Consider the following 20,897-nt stretch of genomic DNA (forward strand, 5'->3'; position numbering starts at 1 on the left):
ACACACATTCATTTTAGGCACGGGGAGATTAAGTGATTTGCCCAGAATCACAGGAGGTTTTGGCGTCGTTACCGAGACTCGAACCCAGATCCCCAGGTCCGAGGTTGAGCGCCCTAGCCGTTAGGCCAACTCCTCTCCCCTACATTACCTGCCAATTTATATCCCCTCTGAATGATCTCGCTAACAATAGTGATGGTTATTGCTATTCTACAGGGTGCTCAACCTCAACAGCGATATTGCTGATATCTTTTCTTTTAGGAAGCTGCTTACCAGTTAGTGAATATGTTAGGAACCTCCTAATAAGTTGTGTTCTTGTTTTAGGATGTGATTTATTCCTCTTCATAGTCACCTAGAAAGTAATTGCCTTTGAGAATTTAAGCACCTTGATGTCCCAGCATGGCTCTCTGTACAATCAGGCCATCACAGACCACTTAAATGTTTCTTTTCCCAGGTTTAATTAGCGCAACTATGCAAATTCCATACACAAAATACCTACTGATGCTCACGCGCTTTGTGATGTGGTCATTTTAAGGTCCACTCACAAGTACACTAGCGCTCAATGAGCTTTCCAGCAAAGTGTGTGTTACGTAAGTACCACTACATTCACACATCTTAACTGTCTCAATCCAGGCCTGTACCTCTTGAGCAGAATGCTAGATCTACTGTCCACAGTATTTGGCCTACTGGTTAGACTTATAGTGCCAGAATAAAAACATATAGTCACCAGACATAAGCCTATGTTGTACTGTAAGTTTTGTACAGAGTACAGCTGTAAACTCTTAATGATGACTGCCAACCATGGGCATCCAACCCAGTCAGTGTATTTCCTTTGGCCTCGTGCAGCAGGTTTGGCCTGGCCCTGTTCCCAGCCTGCTGCGGATGGCTAACCCCTATTGTGTACAGTGTTCTCTTTTCTCTGCCATAGCCTGCTGACTTTCATTCCCTACAATGGTGTGTAGACATTTTCTGATCTCTGCAGTCTAAAGCCTTTGCCTTAAAGGTGGATGCAACCTAACAGATAGGTTAGCTATCCGAGCATGTAAGATCTCTGTAACATGGCTGGTAGCTTTGCTGTCTTAAACTGTAAGATACACCTATACTGCAGAATTGCTTCACTTTTTTCTTTTTTTTTTGAAGTCCTCATCGAGCAAATAATCTTAAGGTAAAGAGGAGTCAAAGGCCCCAGTGTTCATTCAGAGTTTTGGAATGTGGGGCCAGAGTTTCCCCTGAAAGACACTTTTTCTAGCCTTGTCCTTTTATTGGGGCCTTCTTTTGTCCGATCCAAAAGGCACACGATTTTCGGCAGTGGGGGAGCTAGTCATTATGACTACTCTGGGGAAGTGGTTAGCTTGAGATCGTTGTTTCATTTGCCTTAATCATTGGACCCTCTGGTTTGTCGCAGGTTATATTTTTCCCAAAGATTCCAGAATCTGTTTTTTTTCGTGCGTTTCTTTTGAATCTCCAGCTTATATACCCTTAATATGGAATTTAGCCAATCTGTGTGTTTTGGGGGAGATGGTTTAACCCAATTTATACAGATCTCACTTCTGGCCAGAAGAATCAGGATAAAAATAATATTTTCCTGATCCTTGGTTAGAGACAGGGGTGTTTCACTACATAGTATCCCAAAAATAATAGTTTCTGCGCTTACCTTTAAATGCCTGTGTACTACGTCAGAGAGGGTCTTACCGAACTGGTCCCAGTAGTTGTTTAGCGCTGTGCAGCCCTGGAACATATGTAGATCGTCAGCACTTTCTTCTCCACATTTCAGGCATTTTCTTTTTTGTTCATTATTGGTCATTTTAGAAAGCCTTTTTGGGGACCAGTATGATCTGTGGATCGTGAATAGATGATTTTTCTTCCAGGGGGTGGATTTTACTACCCGGCCCATGATCGCGTTTGAGGAAAGCCAAAGGTTTGAGTGATCCATGCCGGGCATGTCTTTCTCCCAGATATCTTGTGGCGTTTTGAAATCCTCCTCCCCTCCTCTTATAAGGGCCCAGTACCAGTAAGAGACCTCTTTTTTTAATGTAGCTGGGTTCAGGAGTTTTTGTTCAATTATCTCATCACCTTGCAGTTTTTCTTTAAAGTGTTCACCCAGCTGTTTAGTTGGTAGAATTAAAATCTTGATATCGACCCCTGAGTTTCTTCATATAGAGTTTCCCATTTCACAATACGGTTATTTTCTAGGAGCTGTCCCCAGTGGTTTATGTTGTGCTTTCTTAAAGGGATCGATAGTACATCTTTTAAACATTCAGGGCTTCACTTTTTAAGGCTATGTGACTTCCAAGCAGATTTTGTGCCACGTTGAATGATTATGATTTGAAAGAGGTGTGATAGAAAAATGCAAGGAAGCACGTTTTACAGAAGAAGGAGGTGCTTTATACATTTGGGAAAAATATGCTGTAAAATGTGCAACTGGACTTTGTGTTCAGTATTTACTAATATTTATCTAGCTAGCAGCTGCCCCTGGAACCCCCTTGGGCTTCAGTGTGCAGGAGATTTGGCTCGCTTCCCACCCAGGCAGCTGTAGGAAGTGGGCATTTACTTCTAACATATTCGACAGTACACCAGCTGCCATTTCTGCATGCGCAAACACAGTGCGGACAAGAGGTGCCCAGAAAAGTATTTGTTTGAATTCGCACTGACCGTGGCAGTGCACTACACCCACCCACACACAGTTCAACCAAGCTCTTAAGTATTGCAGACTGAAAGAATTGTTTGTTTTAGCCCACCTATCAATTAAATAAATACGCCTACATAGTGATTGTTTCATAATTGACACCCATTAATGATCTGTATTGCCTTATCCCCATAGGTCTGTGTTTGGAAATTTAAAAGTCCTATTTGTGCAAGGTAGTGACAAAATAAACAAGGGAGTTGTATAAAATTATGACATTATCATAAATGTAACATTATATTTTTCCTCCAAGCACCAGGTTTGTGGTCCTCTATTGCCCATGGATTTTAAACTATATCTGGTAAAAAAATAAAAATACCGAGGATTTGTAATCTTGTTGGAATCAGTGGTAGTTAATCAAGTTATAGTGATATCTGTTTTAATTGTGAAGCCTTTTTTGGACCTCGTATGTATGTATCTGCGTCCATTTGTGGCACTTAATATCCATGGCAATGCAGTAATATAAGGGAAGGGGTCATGCCCACGACCCACACTATTGAATGTAGGAGGTGCCGAATACCAAGGCTGCATAGTCCTGATTACACCTCATGCCTCTTTAATCCACCACTAGGCACTCTTGCCTTTTCAAACCACCACCAGCACTCCTTCCTGTTTATCTCACTGTCACAGGTTCCTTTTTATACCTGTTTTTTTTCTTTTTGACTGTTTTTCCGTCTTTCTCCTTTGTTCTCTCTTTTGTAATTGTTTCTCTCTTCCTCTGAATCAAAGATTGTGAGGAAAAATATGTGCCCGTTCCCAAAAATGATTTCCGATGGGCCCCGTCTGCAACGATCAGTTCAAATTAAGCACTGGTTGAGGGAGGTTTAGGAAAATGAGTAGAATTTTACAGAGATCCTTTCTGGTGTTCATGGGAGACTGTAAACCCTGCATTAGTCCACTATGACCAGTTCCACAGGAGGCTTTAAGAATATCCCCTTAAGTTAACTTTGCATACTGTGACCTTACATACAAGTGTGTAAGAAATTGGTTGATTATTTGGGGTTGGCAACTTCCCGCTTCAAAGAATAACCACATCCCTTGTAACAGTGAACCCTCAAAGTCACTATATATGTCTGAGCTCAACCCATGTAGCTATGGCACAGAGCAGACCGGTTTAACTTAGAGCAATACCTAAAGTATTTATGCAATACCAAAGCAGAAAAAAAGTCAAAATGCAAATCAATAGGAACCCCAAAACAAAATCGAAAATAACAGAATACAATTTAAAAAACAAAATTACACTGAAATGACATAAATCCAATAAGGGGAACTAAGGATATTAATTTTTTAATCTTTAAGTGAAAATACAGCTTCAAAGCGCCAACGTAGTCTTTGGTTGCAGTTGACCGGGGCTGGTGTGCAATTTGGGGTCGACATCGATGAAGTGTGGGACGAAGCCACCAACCTTATTCGTCCTGGTCAAAGATTATACATTCTGACTTAGTCTTTTAAGTCACAACCAATCACAGGAGTAGAATTCTAAAGCTCCTAGGTCCTCACCGTGCAGTAGAGTCAGGTCATGGTTCAGTTGCCATTAGTCCACTGGCGGCATCCAGGAGAAGGTGTCGTGAAGCTTGTTGTCTCCCTGTAGCCACATAGATCATCCACCTGAACCTTGGAGTCCACATCTTTGTCCTGAGTACAAGAGGGAATTGTTGCAGTCCTTTAGGGCTCCTCTCAGGCCACAGACAGCAGATCGAATCCTCCTCTGATCTTTTGCAGGTCCAGAAAGTTTCCTTTAGTGGGTGCCTTGAGGTGCCACATTTATGCTCGCCACTAACTAGTGGGTAGAGATGCCTCCTGGCCTTTCCCTCACAAGTGGGTGAACGTTCACTGGGCCAACCCTACCAACTTTCTCAGTATTTCCTGTTTGCCTTACTGCAAACAAATGCACAATGCTATTTGTCAGGGCATTTTCAAAATAGCGAAAGTCTTTGGTCACACGGAACAGGCTCTGAGGCTAGGGGGGTATGTGGGGAGTGTACAATGATAATCCAAGTGTCTGCAACATCTAACATTAAAATCCAGTTTGAAGTAGGTTCTGTACCATCTACAAATACAGAGGTTTCTTGTCCTACCTGAAGTCTGGTAGAACACACACAGTCCATCAGCAGCTAGACCGGGGATCCACAAGAACTGTCTTGCAATCCTTTACTTTTCCTTTCAAGGGTGCTCCAGAGTGTTACATGTGGCTGAACAGACCTGCCAAGCTGTATTTGACACTGGCCTACAGCCCCCACCCTGCATATTCTGTTGAGCTCAGAGGAGTGATCTGTACACGTTCAGATCGGCCTATTTTTTGCTCACTGAATGCAATATACACCTCATTCACACCTACTCAAGGCTGAGCACAGGCTGGGAGAAGCTGGAGAGTGAATGTAAAGTAGTCTCCAGGAGCTTCAGGCAGGGAAAATGTAATATTCCAAAAGTTACTTTTCCTTAATATTCATTAAAATCCGAATTTACCATTAAATTGGATTTTGAATAGGTATTTAAAATAGTTGTATAATTATTTTTCTAGCCGGTCCCTTTCCCAGTTAGCAGTATTAATATGTTAACCTGCACTCAGGTTTTCTACATAGGACAGTTAGGTCTGCCACAGTGAAATAGCTTTTTGGGCCTTTTCACTGTAAGGACATGGTAATATTAATTGTCTACAGGTCCCACTTTTAAAAACCTTTCACCCTACCTTTTGGGCTACAAGGTTTACATAGGGAGGATGTATTAATATTTATGAGAAAGGTTCTTACTAGTCAAAAAGGGCTATTTTAAAAGGTCGCACTGAATCAGTCAGGCTGCACAAGGTAGGCATGTTTGCACTGTCACTGTAGTGGATGGCACATTAGGTGCTGTGGTCCACAAATTACATTTTAACTTCCAGGCCCTAGGTGCACCTTCTACTCTCAATACTGGGACATGTATGTATGTTGAATGTTCCAATTAGGAATTAGCCGATTTATCTATATTTAAAGGGGCAGCACAGGTACTTTACTACAAATTAGCGGCAGTAAAGTGCACCGAGTTCTTAAGCCCGGAAACATATTGGGTCCAGCAAAAGGTGAGAAATCCTGGGTGGCCATATACAAAAGGCAGATTTCATACACAGTGGTTATCCTGGAAGCCTATCATGGATCCAGCCTTCTAAAACCTGCTTTGGAGACCCCCAACCTAAATGGCGTCTCCTTATAGAAGGAGAAGAAGAATTACTATTAGTGGCAACAGCATATCCATACTCAATACAGTTAATATAAGCCCCCAACAAGCCTGAAACAAGCCCTATGGAAAGCTCCACCAGCTCTATTACCACAGAAGTGCCAAGGGGCTTCACTCAGTAGAAACCCTTTGCTCTGCCTCCCGCCACCCTCATCCCCTCTCCCCCACCTCCCAACCATCCAGCCAAACCTGAAACAAAAAAGGATCAGAGTAAAGTTAAAATGTTTTATAATGGACTAATAGCATTAGTCTTGTTGAAAAAAGTGCCTCTAGATTGAAAATACTTGACTCTTGGCAATACAGCAGCATAGTCTTTGGAGGTACAAGCTATATCTTCAGTTTATTTTTGTATGTACCTCTCCCTCAGCCCACAACTAGAGTCACCTCTCAAATTCATGTATGTCCTAGTCGGCTGCAGTGAAAAACAGAACGTTCAGTGTTTTCTGTTTCCTTTGCAAGTGGGTTTGGCTCGAGAGGGATGGTTATCTGCTCTGTGCTCACTAGAGAGTTCCTCTAAAATAGTGAACAGATATCCTACATTAAGCCTTCTATAGGAGGATCTTGACACCTCATTGAATGTAGCTATCAAGCTAATTGTGGTGGCAGCAAGGTTTTCCCATTGCAGAGGTTCTGCAGATGGGGAGCTGCAGGAATTAAAATGTATGTGCAGATGTCTTTAATCTAGTTACTGAGTCTTGCAGAAAGACCTTCACCATCCCGGCTAATGATACTGAGGCTAAACGTGGAAAAGTCTTGTCTCTGTCTCCTGTGGCAGGGGAACAAGTTCAGGAGGTTTCTCCCTACTCTGAATTTCCAGGGATCTAAATGCACATTGTTCGTGTTCTCTGCAGTCAGTTGAAGTCTCTTTAGGTGCATTAAAACGCGAATCACACTGGCAGCAAGAATAGCGAATATTGATGTTGTGTTCAGTGCGTCTATTGACAGCGTTCTTTTCTTGCTTTTAGGAATTGTCAAAAATTACAATGCCTATTGCCTTCAATGAGCCCATGAGTTTCCTGCAGAGGATCACAGAGTACATGGAGCACATTTACCTCATCAACAAGGCCTGCTCTCTCTCGGACCCTGTAGCCAGGATGCAGGTGAGTGCCTACCCTTGACTGCGTTTTGGGGGTTTTAGTTGGTTCACATTTGTTTCTGTTTGTAGTTGCTCAAATAAAGTTGACATTAATGCCAAATCGACATGACAGAAGTGCTCAAGTCCGGGCCTAATTTGTATTTAAAATGTTTCCACCATTAAAAAAATATACACCATGATTGCCTATCTTGCTGTTATAGAAGTGATTCTCTGAGATGGATTCTTTATTGTTGCTGAATATGTCTTGCATTTCTTTTGAGAAATGTTTGAGCGTGCAGCGTCCATCTTCATGGCAGCAAGAAGCCTTCATTGAGCTGAGATATCGGTGATCTGCAGATCACGAGTTTGAATCCTGACAATCCATACTCAACCTTCCATGGTCGATAAATTGAGTAGCCTTGTATTTGGCGATAATAACATCCGTTATATGTCGTGCGGGAATGCTCTTTGAAGCGCTAAATAAAAAAAAAATAGAACTCTTAGCTTGAGTGCCAAGAAAAGGCTTCCAACAGTTGTCTAGCTCGTGGTGGAGGTAGGGAATACGCGCTAATGCACCTCCTGAACTCAACTTGCTGGATAAGGGGATGTAATTGTCGGCTTCAGGTGGTACTGGCTCTTTGTGGTCTTGAATGTAGCACATTGCATTGCCTTGATGTGGTGTGGCAACTGAATAGCATCTTGCCTCGCCTGCAGAAGGTGACCCTTAGAGCAGACTGTTAGTCTACAGGACAAACCCACGGATGAACTTGAGCAGAATCGAACCCCGATTATGACTCAGGATACTAACATTTCTGTTAAAGAAACCTTTGGAAATACATGATGTGCCTGATAAATGTCTTGTAAGTGTGCTTTGGGCCATAGATAACTTTTTGTATTCTCTCTACACAATTCCTGTCTTGCGATGCAGTGCAATGATCTACAGATTAGTGTTATTCTTACCTCATGGTGTGAATAGGAGTGCTTTCTCGCAGTGGGAAGATATCCAGCACAGTACCGTTATCGTTTTAATTTACACTAGTGTTCATTGTCTGATGACCTTTAATTGGTTTTCATCTAACCTGGAGTGTGAGGTCCCAACTTGTTTTGTGACCCACTTGACATGGCATCAATTTGTAGTGGTACTGTGCAGCCTGAAGTCTCCTCTGTCTCTGTGGGACAGGTGTCTCGGGCTCTGAGAACCATCTTTAGATTGATACGTCTAGCCACTTCTGCTGGTCTGCATGTCACTGGGGCATTTTATGATCGAACCGGTTGCTTCCTGTTGCTTTCCATTAAAGTTTCTTCTGTCTCGGAGATGAAGAACCTTCAGAAAGGTGACTCTTTATCCAGTGTTTCTTTTGAGTCTCTTTCTGAAAGCAGGGGGTGTCTTCACTTATCTAAGCTACTGCTGTGTGTTCTCAAACACTTCTGTAACGCTCTCCACAGGCTCAGCAGCAGTTTTTGTTTTCACCCCTCTGGCTGAGCTTGTTCCCTCTTTCAGTGTTGCTTTTCTAATTGTGTTACTACCTGGGTCAAAGTAGCTGTATCGAAATAATGCGACGCACGGATGTGTATAAAATTGAAGAGCATGGCCCAGTAACTCTTCTTACCTGGATATCACTATATAGAAAAAGATGTGCTTTCATTGAGTACAGTTAACAGTAGTTTGGCTAATTCGGGGATACAATAATTCACCCCATATGGCATACAAAGTGTCATGTAATTTAGAAGACCTCAAAACAAATCGTCGGCAATTGAATTATCGTTTGCATTACATATATGTACTGGATACCAGAAAATGTTCAAATTAACACAGACTAATTATATTCTAAAAGAAAGAAATAGTTCTGGATATGTGAGCAGCAAAGTTATATAGTAAAAGGTACTACAAATGTAAACATTTAATTGTGGCAATAGTGTGGATCATACAGATGAACCCATATAAACAACATGGCTGTAAAAATGATTTCAGTGGCACACAAAGGATTCCATAGGTTAGTTCTGCCCTTCTAGTTGTACCAATCAATTAGGTGGAGGCCATTACAGTCCATGATTATGAAGGTGTTGACATTTCGACCCCAACATTTAATTTAACCAGGGTCCTCATCGGGCAGTGTCGGTGACATTTTGGAGACGGCAACAGAACAGGATAAGGAAGAGGTCAGGAGTAAAAGGATCAAAGGGCCAGAAAATAGTGGAGTCCAGTTGTTGAGAAGACTTACCTTCTCGTAATATAATTGAAGCTGTACACCATTCAATGTGGGAGCCCTTGCAATTTATGGGGCCAAGGCATTGGAGGAGAAAATGGTTGGTAGGCAAAAGCAAATACCTAAAGAAATGGAAAACCATGAGATGACGAATTCAGAATTTACTGTGCTTAAATTGCATAGTTGATGAGGACTATAAAATATTCTCTTACCAAATACAGGCAAATATCTGGCGTGAGTCAGTGAATGGTGTAGTCTTTAAAACCACTTGATTGGAAACATAGAGCAAGAGGGCTTCAAGAAGTCCCTATGGTTAGTGAAGTTGCATGGGTAAAGGGCCATGGCATATAAACTGACCAGGACTACAAGTAAATAAAAAAGACAGGAGGCAACAAACCTTCTCAGGAATCAGCAATACACATGAAGTCAAGGGTCTAAGGAAAAGGCAAAGTTTCCCCATACTGTGCCTTGGTCCTATAAATTGGTAGGTTCCCCACATTAATTGCTATATGCCTTCAATTATATATAAGGTATCTTCTAATTTGACATACTGCAGTTTATATGGGCCAAATTAAGTTCACTCTGGTTGATTGAGCAATATACTTTTAATTGTACCCGAAATATATTTAAAAATGTGTGTATGTATATATATATATATATGTGTGTGTATATATCTGTATGTGTGTGTGTGTGTATATATACACACATATAGATATATAGATATATATATATATCTATCTATATGTGTGTATGTATATATAATTTTCCAATACTCCAAAGGAAAAGACCAGCACTCACTGGGTACATGCAAAATTCTTTATTGCAGGAACCAAAAAAAACAGACGCGTTTCGGTTATGTGCCATTATCAATGTCATTTGCTGATTTCCAAAATTGCAATTTCCTAAATGCGAATCCGTAGATATCACTATTAAGAAATCAGTGGGTACATACATTCAGTTTTGCGATTCCCAAATAGTGATTTCTACAGATCTCTATTTCAGGATTTCGTACAAATGGGCTAAAATGCTGTAAACGTGCTTCCCTTCATCTGCGGTCCTTTTAGATGTTGTTCATTGTACATATGATGGGGTGATGTTCTTCATCGTACTTTTGATGGGGGTGACGTTCATGATTATGGCTCCTGGTTTTATGAACATTTCCGTCTGTATTTATCTATATATTTTTTTGGGCCATCTTATCATTATTTATCCATTTTTATTGTTAGTTTTGTGAACATATGAAATCGTCACTTGTATATTGCCATGTTTGTTGAATAGATAAAGGTGCACACATACTTTGACGCCTTTTTGGTTTTACCACATTGCAAAGCGAAATATAATATAACAAAACAGTACACAAAATGAAAATATTGGCATTATAACAAATATTGATCTATGGAGTTTAAGGAAATCTCATCATATTTAAAGAAATCCCATCCCGTTTTTAGAATCCATGTGCTGTCAATCTGCACAGCTATTGGCCTGGAATTCATGAATGATGGCATAGAAAGTCATTAAAAAGAATACAAATTATGTTCATTGTTTTTGCTTCTAAAAATGAATACAGAGAGGAAACACGATTTTCTTTCTTTATTTGTAAAAATCAATACACTAGAAAACTGGGAGTCTTATCCATGATGTAATTGTGCTGTTTCGTTCTGCTACCATTACTACTGTACCATTTATCTCGTCTGCCTTGTACTTTTTTCTAATTGTTCTGCACCGCATACATACACAAACATGGGATGCAGTGTTCAATTTATGCTGTGACATTATACCATCTGGTATGCCTGTGGTGCCTGAAGTTTTTTTTTTTTTTTTTTTTTGGGTTAAAAACTTTTATTGAGCAATCAGATAAAAAGTACAAAGATGGGCCTACAACCACACGGGCTGGCCGCTAATTCGCAAAGCAGGTACCATGCAGTAAACATTAATCTCCGTGGCCAGGCCCAAATCACAGATTAAATATTGCACAAAGCATATGACAGGACACAACAGTTTTGTCTTAAACATTAAAATAACAAACCAAAACAAGGCGAATGTAGCAATCACGTCAGCCCAGATGACAGAGGGGAAGTACACTAATCAGGAAGATAAAGGTAAATCAATGAGACTCGGCAAGGCCGGGTGGGGGGGGGCAGCAGGGAGGACAGGAAAATCTTAAAAAGAGAATGAAAGATTTCGGGAACGTCAGCCTAGGGAGACAGGGCAACATCGGATGTGTCAACCAAGGGAGGGGTACAAATGTCTCCACGATATGCATTCCACTGACCCCAAATTTTAGTCCACGCCCTGGGTCTGCCCCTAGCCACATAGACGGTCTTCTCTCGAAACATGGACCAGTCCATGTTATCCTCCCACACCGAAACGTCCGGAGGTCTGGATGCGCCCCAAAGTTGCGCAATGTCCCGCTTCGCGACCATGTACCCCAAGGTTGCCCATCTGGTCTGGGCCACAGAATAATCGGTGGGTTCCCACACGTTCAACAGGCATCGTCGGGCCTCAGGCCGCAGGGCAACACCAGTCACGACAGTCATCACATCAAGTACATCAATCCAGTAGGCCGCTACCAACGGGCATTCCCAAAGTATATGCATAAATGTACCACTCATCCCACAGCCACGCTTACATAAGCCATCCGGGGAAAAACCCATTACAACCAGGCGCGGGCCAGTTACATACACGCGGTGGAGGATTTTAAGTTGCACCAAACGAAGACGGGCGGGAATGGCAACCTCCTTAGGAGAAGAGAGTGCTGACTGCCAATCCTCGTCATCTAATTCCAATCCGTCACCGACCCACAGCTCCCTAAGGCGGACCAACAGGTCGGCGCGACTATGAATCAATTTTTTATAAATAAGGGAGATAGTACTATCAGGCAGGTGCCCATCTAGTATACGATCTTCAAGGGGGGAAGACTCTGGCAGGGTCACACCAGGAGTTAGAACCGAGGCCAGGGCATGCCGGACCTGCAGATACCGAAAAAACTCTCTATCACTCAAGTCGTATTCTGCCTTAAGGGTCTGGAATGACTTCACGCAACCTTTCGCACAGAGATCACCCACCTTACATATCCCAGCGGTCGAATCCCTTAGTAGACCAGAGACACCCCAAACGTTCAGAGGCATAAAGCGGCGTCGCTAGTGTCAGTCGATTCTCCCAGCCCAAACTCACATGCGCGGTGCGCCACACAGTGACTGCGATCCTGGACGGGCCCACAAGATGGCGCCCGGCCGATCTAGAATAAAGCGCTCTATTAAAGTCCCCTCCCGGCAGCTGGAGTCTATCCATCTCATAGGCCGGATCCCGACCCGGCGAATACATCGCGTGGTTGATGGCAGACAGCTGGGCAGCCCAATAAGATCTCTTGATGTCGGGGAGCGCCATGCCCCCGTCATACCAAGGGATGGTGAGTTTCGCAAGGGCAATACGTGGACGCCCGTCCCAGATCAGTTGTCTTTGAAGACTCTCGATCTCTCGGAAATAGGTAGCGGGAACGTCGTCATAAGAATTCTGAAGTGCGTAGAGGAACCGCGGCAAGGACATCATTTTAAAAAGGGCTGCCCTGCCCAGAGGAGACAGGGGCAGCTTACGCCAACGGGCCACATCTAGTCGCAGTCTAAGAAGCGGGGGGAGGAGATTGCGCTCGAATCGGAGTGAGGAGTCCAGCGTAATAAAGATCCCCAAATACTGGAAGCCAGACTGGACCACCTGGATAGGAAATCTGTCCGGCAATGGGGGCAAAACACCCGAAAGAACATACACGCAGGACTTAGCCCAATTAATAACTAGGCCCGAGTTAGCTCCAAACGAGATAAGAACATCAAATAAAACATTTAGAGATTTACGCGGGGAAGTAAGATACAAAAGAATGTCATCCGCGTAAAGTGAGACGCGGTCCTCAAAGTCCGGTGACCAACGGATCCCCTTGAGTGAAGGCTCCCATCGAAGCCACGCAGCTAACGGTTCCAGGGCGAGCGCAAAAAGCAACGGAGACAAGGGGCAACCCTGACGGGTCCCCCTATCAAGGCAAAAGGGAACAGAAACTCTACCGTTCACCACTACCTGCGCTAAGGGTTCAGCGTATAACAACTTCACCCAACCGATAAACTCAGGACCAAAACCAAATTTTTCAAGAGCAGCCCAAAGATAGGGCCACTCCACTGTGTCAAAAGCCATCGAGGCATCCAACGAGGCCAAAATGGCCGGTTCCGTCAGAAGCCCCGCCCTCGCAACAGCACCGTGGAGACGACGTAGGTTAAGAGCCGTGTTGCGATGTGGGATAAATCCGGATTGATCCGGATGAACCAAGTCACTAATGACCGACAAGAGGCGGGTCGCCAGGAGCTTAGCCAGGACCTTGGGCTCAACGTTTAACAAGGAAATGGGCCTATAAGACGAACAAAGGTCCCGCGGTTTACCGTCCTTGGGAATTACGACTATCGTAGCCAGACGCTGATCATACGGGAGAACACCCCGTTCCCGGGACTCCAAAAACATGTCGTGAAGATAGGGCGCCACCTTATCAGGACGTAGCTTGTACAGTTCAATTGGCAACCCGTTCGGGCCCAAGGCTTTGCCCGAACGGAGTGAGCGAATGGCAGTAGCTATCTCGTCAGTAGTAAAAGGGGACTCCAACGATTTACAGTCTAAATCGGAGACACTGGGCAAAGCTATATCGCGCAACAGAAGGCGAGAGTCAGCAACATCCCGTCCAGACACAGGGGTATAAACCACACGATAATACTCAGCAAAACATGCAACTATTCCAATCGGGTCCGTCACTCTCACACCATTCGACGATTGAATCACAGGCACCACACGATTCGCCCTCTCCTTCTTATCCAACCACGCCAATAATTTGCCCGCCTTGTCCCCCACATCATACAGACGGCCCTGTTGCTCCCGGAACATCTGTTTGGCCGCATCCGTGACCAAAGACTTATAAGCAAATTGTTTCAGACCCAGGGCATGGAGTATATCAGATGTGACTTCCGACTCTAAGGCAGCCTCCCTTTCAGCAATCTCCCTCTCGAGGTCCACCACCTCCCGATCCCTCGCCCTCTTGGATTCAACAATAAGGGAAAGGGCCTGTCCACGAATCACTGTCTTAAAGGCCTCCCACAGGGATATCGCAGAGGAAACGGATCCCTCGTTGTCCAAAAAATAGGCGTCCAAAGACTTAGTTAAAAGGTTGCGGGTCTCGGGGGAGGTAAGGTACCATGGGTTGATAGGAGCAACCCGGCCCGCCGCCTCCACCCCCATCTCAAAACAAAGCCAGAGCGGAGAATGATCGGAAATGCCCCGGGGGAGGTGTCTAATCTCACGCACCGCCGGCGACTGGGCCGCAGGCATCAGGAAATAATCCAGTCTAGACAAACTCCCATGGGCCCCAGAGTGGAAAGTGTATTGAAGCTGAGTAGGATGCATAAGCCTCCAGCAATCCACCAAACCAAACGTGTCTAGAAACCCACCCAGCCACTGTTGGGCCGAAGGAGTGTCCCTAGGGGGGTGGCAATCGTGTAGACCGGAGAACACAGAATTAAAGTCACCTGCTATGAAGAGAGTACTATTAGGGAGGTCCAACAAAACACGGCCCAAATCGGAAAAGGTAGAAGTCTGCAGGCCGGGGGGGACATAAACAGCAAATAAAGAGAGGGTACGACCCACGAGGACAGCATATCGCCCCCGATCATCAAGGATCACATCATCAATAGCTAGGGGGAGGGAAGCCCGAACAAGGATACCCACCCCCCTGGAACCCGTGGTAAACCCCGAATGTGCGGCAAGGCGATAGCCCCACCTATTCATCGCACGACAAGTATTGCCCACCAAATGAGTCTCCTGCAGAAAAACAATATCTGGAGATAAACGTCGTAAACATTTCAACACCACATTCCGCTTAATACGATCCCCCAGACCATTAACATTCCACGAAACAAACCTCAACCCGCTACCCCCCATCCCACACAGCAACGCCGAAACCCCTCCTCCATGAGCATGACATAAAAACCATCAGTAGCAAGATAAAGTCGCCTTGAGAACATAACACACAAACATCGAACTTCCCAACCACCCACCCCCCAACAATCAAGAAAACACCCCCCACCCTGCACCCCTGCAAAATGCTAAAAAGCCACCCCAACATGCAGTGTGCCTGTCGCCCAAGAACCCCCATTCTACAAAAAGACCCCGGAGGAGGAAAGGCTCTGGCCCACCGCCACCCCGATCAAGACCGATAACGAGGAAAACACACAAACAGTAGAGGCACTTAGGCATAGAATCCCGGAAGAGTTTACTCTATACGAGGGCCCAGGCGTAGACGAATTGTTCAGCTCTCCACACCACCCTCAGCACCACCCGGGTGGGCGTCGGACTCAGTCGCAGGAGGTCGGCCAGGCAGAGAGTCCTGCCAGTCGTTCACAGAATCTGGCCGATCAAAGAAAAAGGTTCGGTCATTGTACTCCACTCGCAGCCTGGTCGGAAACAGCATAGCGTAGCGTAACTCCATGTCCCGAAGACGCTTCTTGACACCACGGAAGCCCATACGCTGTTTCTGGACCTGTTGGGAAAAGTCCGGATAAAAGTTCACTGTGGCGTTCTCAAAGGCCACCGGGCCCTTCACACGTGATGCTTGCAGGATAGCGTCCCGATCCCTATAATGGAAGAGTTTCGCAACAATAGGCCTCGGCGGGGCACCTGGCTTACCCTGGCCCCCCGGAACTCGATGAGCACGCTCTACTGCGAAAAATTTACTCAGTCCAGACGGAGAGAGATAGTTTTGGATCAGGTCCTCAACCAGGAGATCAACAGAGTGAGGTTCTGGATTCTCCGGAACGCCAACCACGCGCACATTACAGCGACGTGCCCTGTTCTCAAAGTCCTCCAGGCGCCGGGTCATGAACTCGTTCACCCTACGGAGATTACCAATCTCCGTCTGTATCTCCGAGACGTCCGTCGTGAGGCTGGATGACTTGAGATCCAATGATTTCACCTTCTCATTGGTTTTCGATAGGTCGGCTCGAATCAAGTTCACATCAATGACCACGGTGTCGATTTTGTGGGCCAAGGCCTCGTATTGTTGGCCTATCGTCTCCCTCATGCCAGAAATGGCGCCCATGATGTCCTGCAAGGACGGCTCCGTTGACGCGTCCACGATGTGTTCAGCAGCACTTGGACCGGGCAGGGCGGCTCCGGGGGACCCCTTCGGGTGGGTGTAACGGTCCATAACGTTAGACTGGACCGGGCCCCCGCGCAGGGGTGTCTTGGTCTTCCGTGTCTCTCGGTCCCCTCTGCCCGCCATGTTGGAAACTGCGTCACAAGAGATTCACCAGGCTCGATGGAATGGGCACAGGAAAATAAGGCCTCGGAATCAAAGAGCCGCCAAAAGGGTACCACCAGGATAGAGCCAAGCAGATAGGAGAATAAGCCAGCCAAAGGCCCGACAGCCGTCTCGTGCCCCGGACCCAGCCCAGGCCAGACTCCCCTGCCAGATGTCTCAGTCTGAGGCAGAATCGAAACCGAAACTTAAGAGGGGGACCCACAAGTCCAATCCCCCTGCCGCTGTTGTTCAACTCCAAGACGGCCACAGAGCCTCACCCAGTCCCGGGCGTACCTCAAGGGCGGATCCCAAAAGTTCGAATCACCGTAACTCCAGCACCCCGGGTCAGAATCAAATTCCGAAAGTTCCAGGACGATCAGCCCAGCGTCCTCCACACAAATCCTCGTGAAAAGTCAGGATATGTTCAGGATATCATGCCGGGAGTGGCGGGGGTCCGGAGAGCGCTGTGCTCACGCGGCCATCTCGGATGCCCGCCAAGCTCCTCCTCCGGTGCCTGAAGTTTTAGAGTGCTGACAAGGTACTGCTCTACCGAGAATGTATTCCTAAGCAGTTGCTTTAATTAACATTCTCTACTAATTTTGTAAAATGTCTTTTGTCTTTACTTAGCAGCTTAGGCTGACTCGCCAAACTGTTTTATCCAAAAAGCAATATATAACATACTTATAGGCGCATTTGGTCACATGGTGTTCGTCTAATTCTCTCTTAAAGTGTCGGTAAGATCATGTGAGTGGCCCCATTTTGCCTGTGCACTATGTGATAACCTCACATTAGTGGCTTCCAGTGCAAAATGACTGCCATTGGGAGAGCATGAGTTGAGTATTAGAGTGACCACTTCCCTCCAGGTCATTGCAGATATTGTTTCCTGTCTTGGACGCTTGTGTGATAGCCTAACACATTCTGGGTGTTGTAGTCCGTTTTTGCCTCCAGAGAACTAATTCCATTAATGTAGCTGAAATCAATAATTTTTAGGTGACATTGTAAGAACTGGAGTTAGTGCCTGTAATGACCTGTAATAAGACAGTCCTCTTAGTGCCTGTGAGTGCATCGGTGGCAGTTTCGGAATGGGTTTGCTATAAGTAAACATAAAAACATTCCAAGATGCCCTCCCCACCCATGCACGCTTGTGCTAGTGCACTGTCTGCTATCTTAAAGTGATCATGGTAATGAATGATCAAGTTCTAAAACAACATTCAGAGTTTTCTCATTGTACTTCTGTCTTTCCTAAGTCATCAATTTGTTGCCTTTTTTTTTTAGATCTTCCTTTTTGTTTTACTGTGGTAATTTTTCTTCTGTTTTTTATTTTATTGTCTGTGGGTGGGGGTAAGTGTATCTGCTATCCCAAAGGGGCTTGTGTTCCCATTGACTGGTTATTGGAAAGAGATCACGACAACTCAAACTGCCGGCAGTTTGAAATTGTCTTATTCTTCTACTTGTCCCTTTGCGTATTTTTAGGTCTGGCAATTGAAATGACTCCATGATTTTACAAAAATTATACATATTGCATACTTACTGAAAGGGACTTTAGGCCAGACCTGTTCCTCTATTGATCTGTTATTGCGCCATTCACATTTATTTTGCCACTCACTATAGCATAGAGCATGGGTCAGCCCACTTCAGCCATTACCCAGTTGCACTGTGAGTGACTGCATTCTCCTCTTTCACAAGGGACACATTTGTGCACAAATTAGTTCTCTTCATTGCCAGGGACTAAACGGAAATGTGTGCTTTTTTGATACCAAAACATTTCAGATTTTAGCCAATATTGTTTTGATATTTTATGGGTGACTGGCAGTTTTTCCAACAATAAAGGTTAATTAAAACCATGACCAAGCAAAACAAGCTTTGGCAAGCTAAAAGGCTGGCAACCAATGCCAGCTCTATTGGTTTTGACAATACTTGCTTTAAGGTCGCATAAGTATAAAAACATGCCTGAGGGAATTGTATCCATATATATGTCTGTCAGAATTTGGTTTTCAGTCCTTTCTGCCAATGTGACTTAACGTGTTAACAGGTCACACATCCAATTTCTTTCTCTAAGCACAAATGTAATTCACTAAAATGCCTTGGAATGTATTGGCCTTAACCAGACAGCAAAATGCAGTAATGCATGTCCAGTGATTGTCATTTAACAGGAATGGGAGTCGCACCAAGTTTAACCCTCGCCTCTAACATTTGCTGTGATCCCAATTAGATTCACAGAAAGCCTAACTCAGCCTTTCATCATTCTCGGTTTGTTAATGTGTAGTGCTTACATGCGTAAAACTAGAGTATGTAGTAATGTGTTATGCAAGTATGCAAAACACAGTTTCTAGATGAAGTACAGTTTTGTACACTGCAATTCATTCCTGAAAAACATTTGTGTTCTACCACATGGAAGCTTTGTATTTAGGTTATGTCCGTTTGTCAGGGGATATTAAAGTTATCAATGTTCACGTGTTCCCAGTAGAAGGGTGCCTTTTTGTGCAATTTGTTGTGTGCTGGGGGTAGGGTGCACCTTAGGCCGCAGGTTGGCCTAACGCTGTAGCGCGGGGGCTGGTAGCGCTCAGCGCAGTAACTCAGTCCGACACTTGGTGTTAGTCGGAAGTGACGTGTGCGTGCGCACGTCCTCCTTTTATTCCTCCCCGCAGGCCACGCCTGGCCTGCGGATGTAGGGATGCGTGCGTGCGTACGGCAACTAGACCGTTGCCATCATTACATCCCTATCCAACTATATGATTTTTTTTCAACAACGAATAAAGGCAGTCCTGTATTGCAAAACAGTTCAAACAAAATGCCTAGGTACTTGCGTGTACCTTGATGACAGCTTCAGGGTCTCAGCAGGCAGGCATAGTCTTTTAGCTTCTGACTCGGTGGTGGGTTGGGTCTCAGGTTGTACCGCCGGGTGTTGGCCCTACCACCGTCAGTACCTTAATAAGTGTCTCTGATCGTGGCCGGCGGGGTCTGAGGCACCGGTGTGGACTCAAGCTCCTCCACATGGCCTTCCAGAGGTGTGGTATCCTCTCTTTCAGGAGTCGTCTCCCCATGTAACTCGTTGTCTCTCTCCGCTGCCTCCGGGCACTGTCTGGATCCCGGTGGTATGGCCTTGAACCACGAGGCATTTCTTGATACCTCCTCTTCCCACTTTTGGGCGGTGACCATGGTGCCCTTTGTGGCCGTTACGGTCCAAGTGCCTGGCTCATATCGAGTTTGGAACTTTCCCCCAGGGCGTCTATTCCTTATGATTACTCTGGTCCCCGGGCTTAGGCTTCTGGGGGTGGCCCTCCTGCATCGGCTGGCCCGTTGGTTTCCTAGTCGTCTCCGTTCCTGAGTTTCTTCTACGGCAGTCGGAGGTGGTGTCCAACCAGGGGCATTGGGGAGGAGGTCTCTCCGTGGTCCTTGGAACATGAGGGTCCATGGGCTGCTTTGGGTGGTGCAGTGTGGGGTGCCTCTGTATTCCCTCAGGAACTCATGCAGTCTCTGCTCTGGGTCAGCCTGTTCCACCATTGCTATTCGGAACACTTTGTTGAGAGTCCGCATAAACCTCTCCACGTCCCCATTTGCCTGGGGCCATTGAGGTGTGATGCGACGGTGCTGGATCCCCCTTTGCCGAAGGAACGTGGCAAACTCAGCTCCTTGGAAGGGTGGTCCGTTGTCACTCCTTATCTCTGACGGATACCCAAACATAGAGAATATTTTTTCCAATGCTGGCCCCACGTGTGTGAATGCCGTGGAAACTACCCTCTCCACTAATGGGTATTTCAAGTAGGCGTCGATGGCCACTAGTGTATGTCCTTCTCCCGGGAAGCTCCCAAAATCCACGCTGACCTTGGTCCAGGGAGACGTGCAAGCTTCCTCGGTGATCACCGGTGCGGGTCTCTCGGGGTCACTTGTTAATTGGCAGGCCATGCAGCTCCTCACATATTCCTCCACCATGCTCTCCAGCTCCGGGAACCACACCTTTTCCCTCATGCGCGCCTTCATCGTGGTGGTGCCTTGGTGGCCCCCGTGGGCGAGTTGTACTGCCCGGTGCCTTAGGCTCTGGGGAATGACCAGACGTGACCCTCTCAATAACACTCCTTCTTCAGTTGCACTTAGCTCATGCCTGACTCGCCACATTTTCGTGAGGGATTCCTTGACTTCCACGGACCAGGAATTGGGTGGGCGTAGATAGTCAGTCCACGAGCCTTCTCGAACGGCCTGCAGCGACCTCATGTAGATGTTATCGGCAGCGGCTGCTTCTTTGATGTCTTCTATTGTCATGCTTTGAGGGCATGACGTGAGTGCTACCCACTGGGCATATTCATCGCAGTCGTCGTCCCCTGACTCTGGTTCTGGTCGGGGTGGCGCGACAGGTAGTCGGCAGGGTTCTTGGCCCCTGGGCGATATATCACCTCCATCTCG

General features: G+C 45.7%; 1 protein-coding gene across 6 annotated transcripts in view; it reads left to right on the top strand.

Annotated features, from left to right (window-relative positions):
• Nucleotides 1–20,897, top strand: part of OSBPL2 (oxysterol binding protein like 2) — a 341,693-nt gene that overhangs the window by 182,712 nt on the left and 138,084 nt on the right. For all 6 annotated transcript variants that reach the window (XM_078651596.1, XM_078651593.1, XM_078651598.1 and 3 more), the window contains one exon: nt 6,859–6,993. In XM_078651596.1, the coding sequence (XP_078507722.1) occupies nt 6,859–6,993 (135 nt within the window). The remainder of the gene's footprint in view (nt 1–6,858; nt 6,994–20,897) is intronic.

The sequence above is a fragment of the Lissotriton helveticus genome, chromosome 7 (assembly GCF_964261635.1).
Source record: "Lissotriton helveticus chromosome 7, aLisHel1.1, whole genome shotgun sequence".
Taxonomy (NCBI): Eukaryota; Metazoa; Chordata; class Amphibia; order Caudata; family Salamandridae; genus Lissotriton; species Lissotriton helveticus.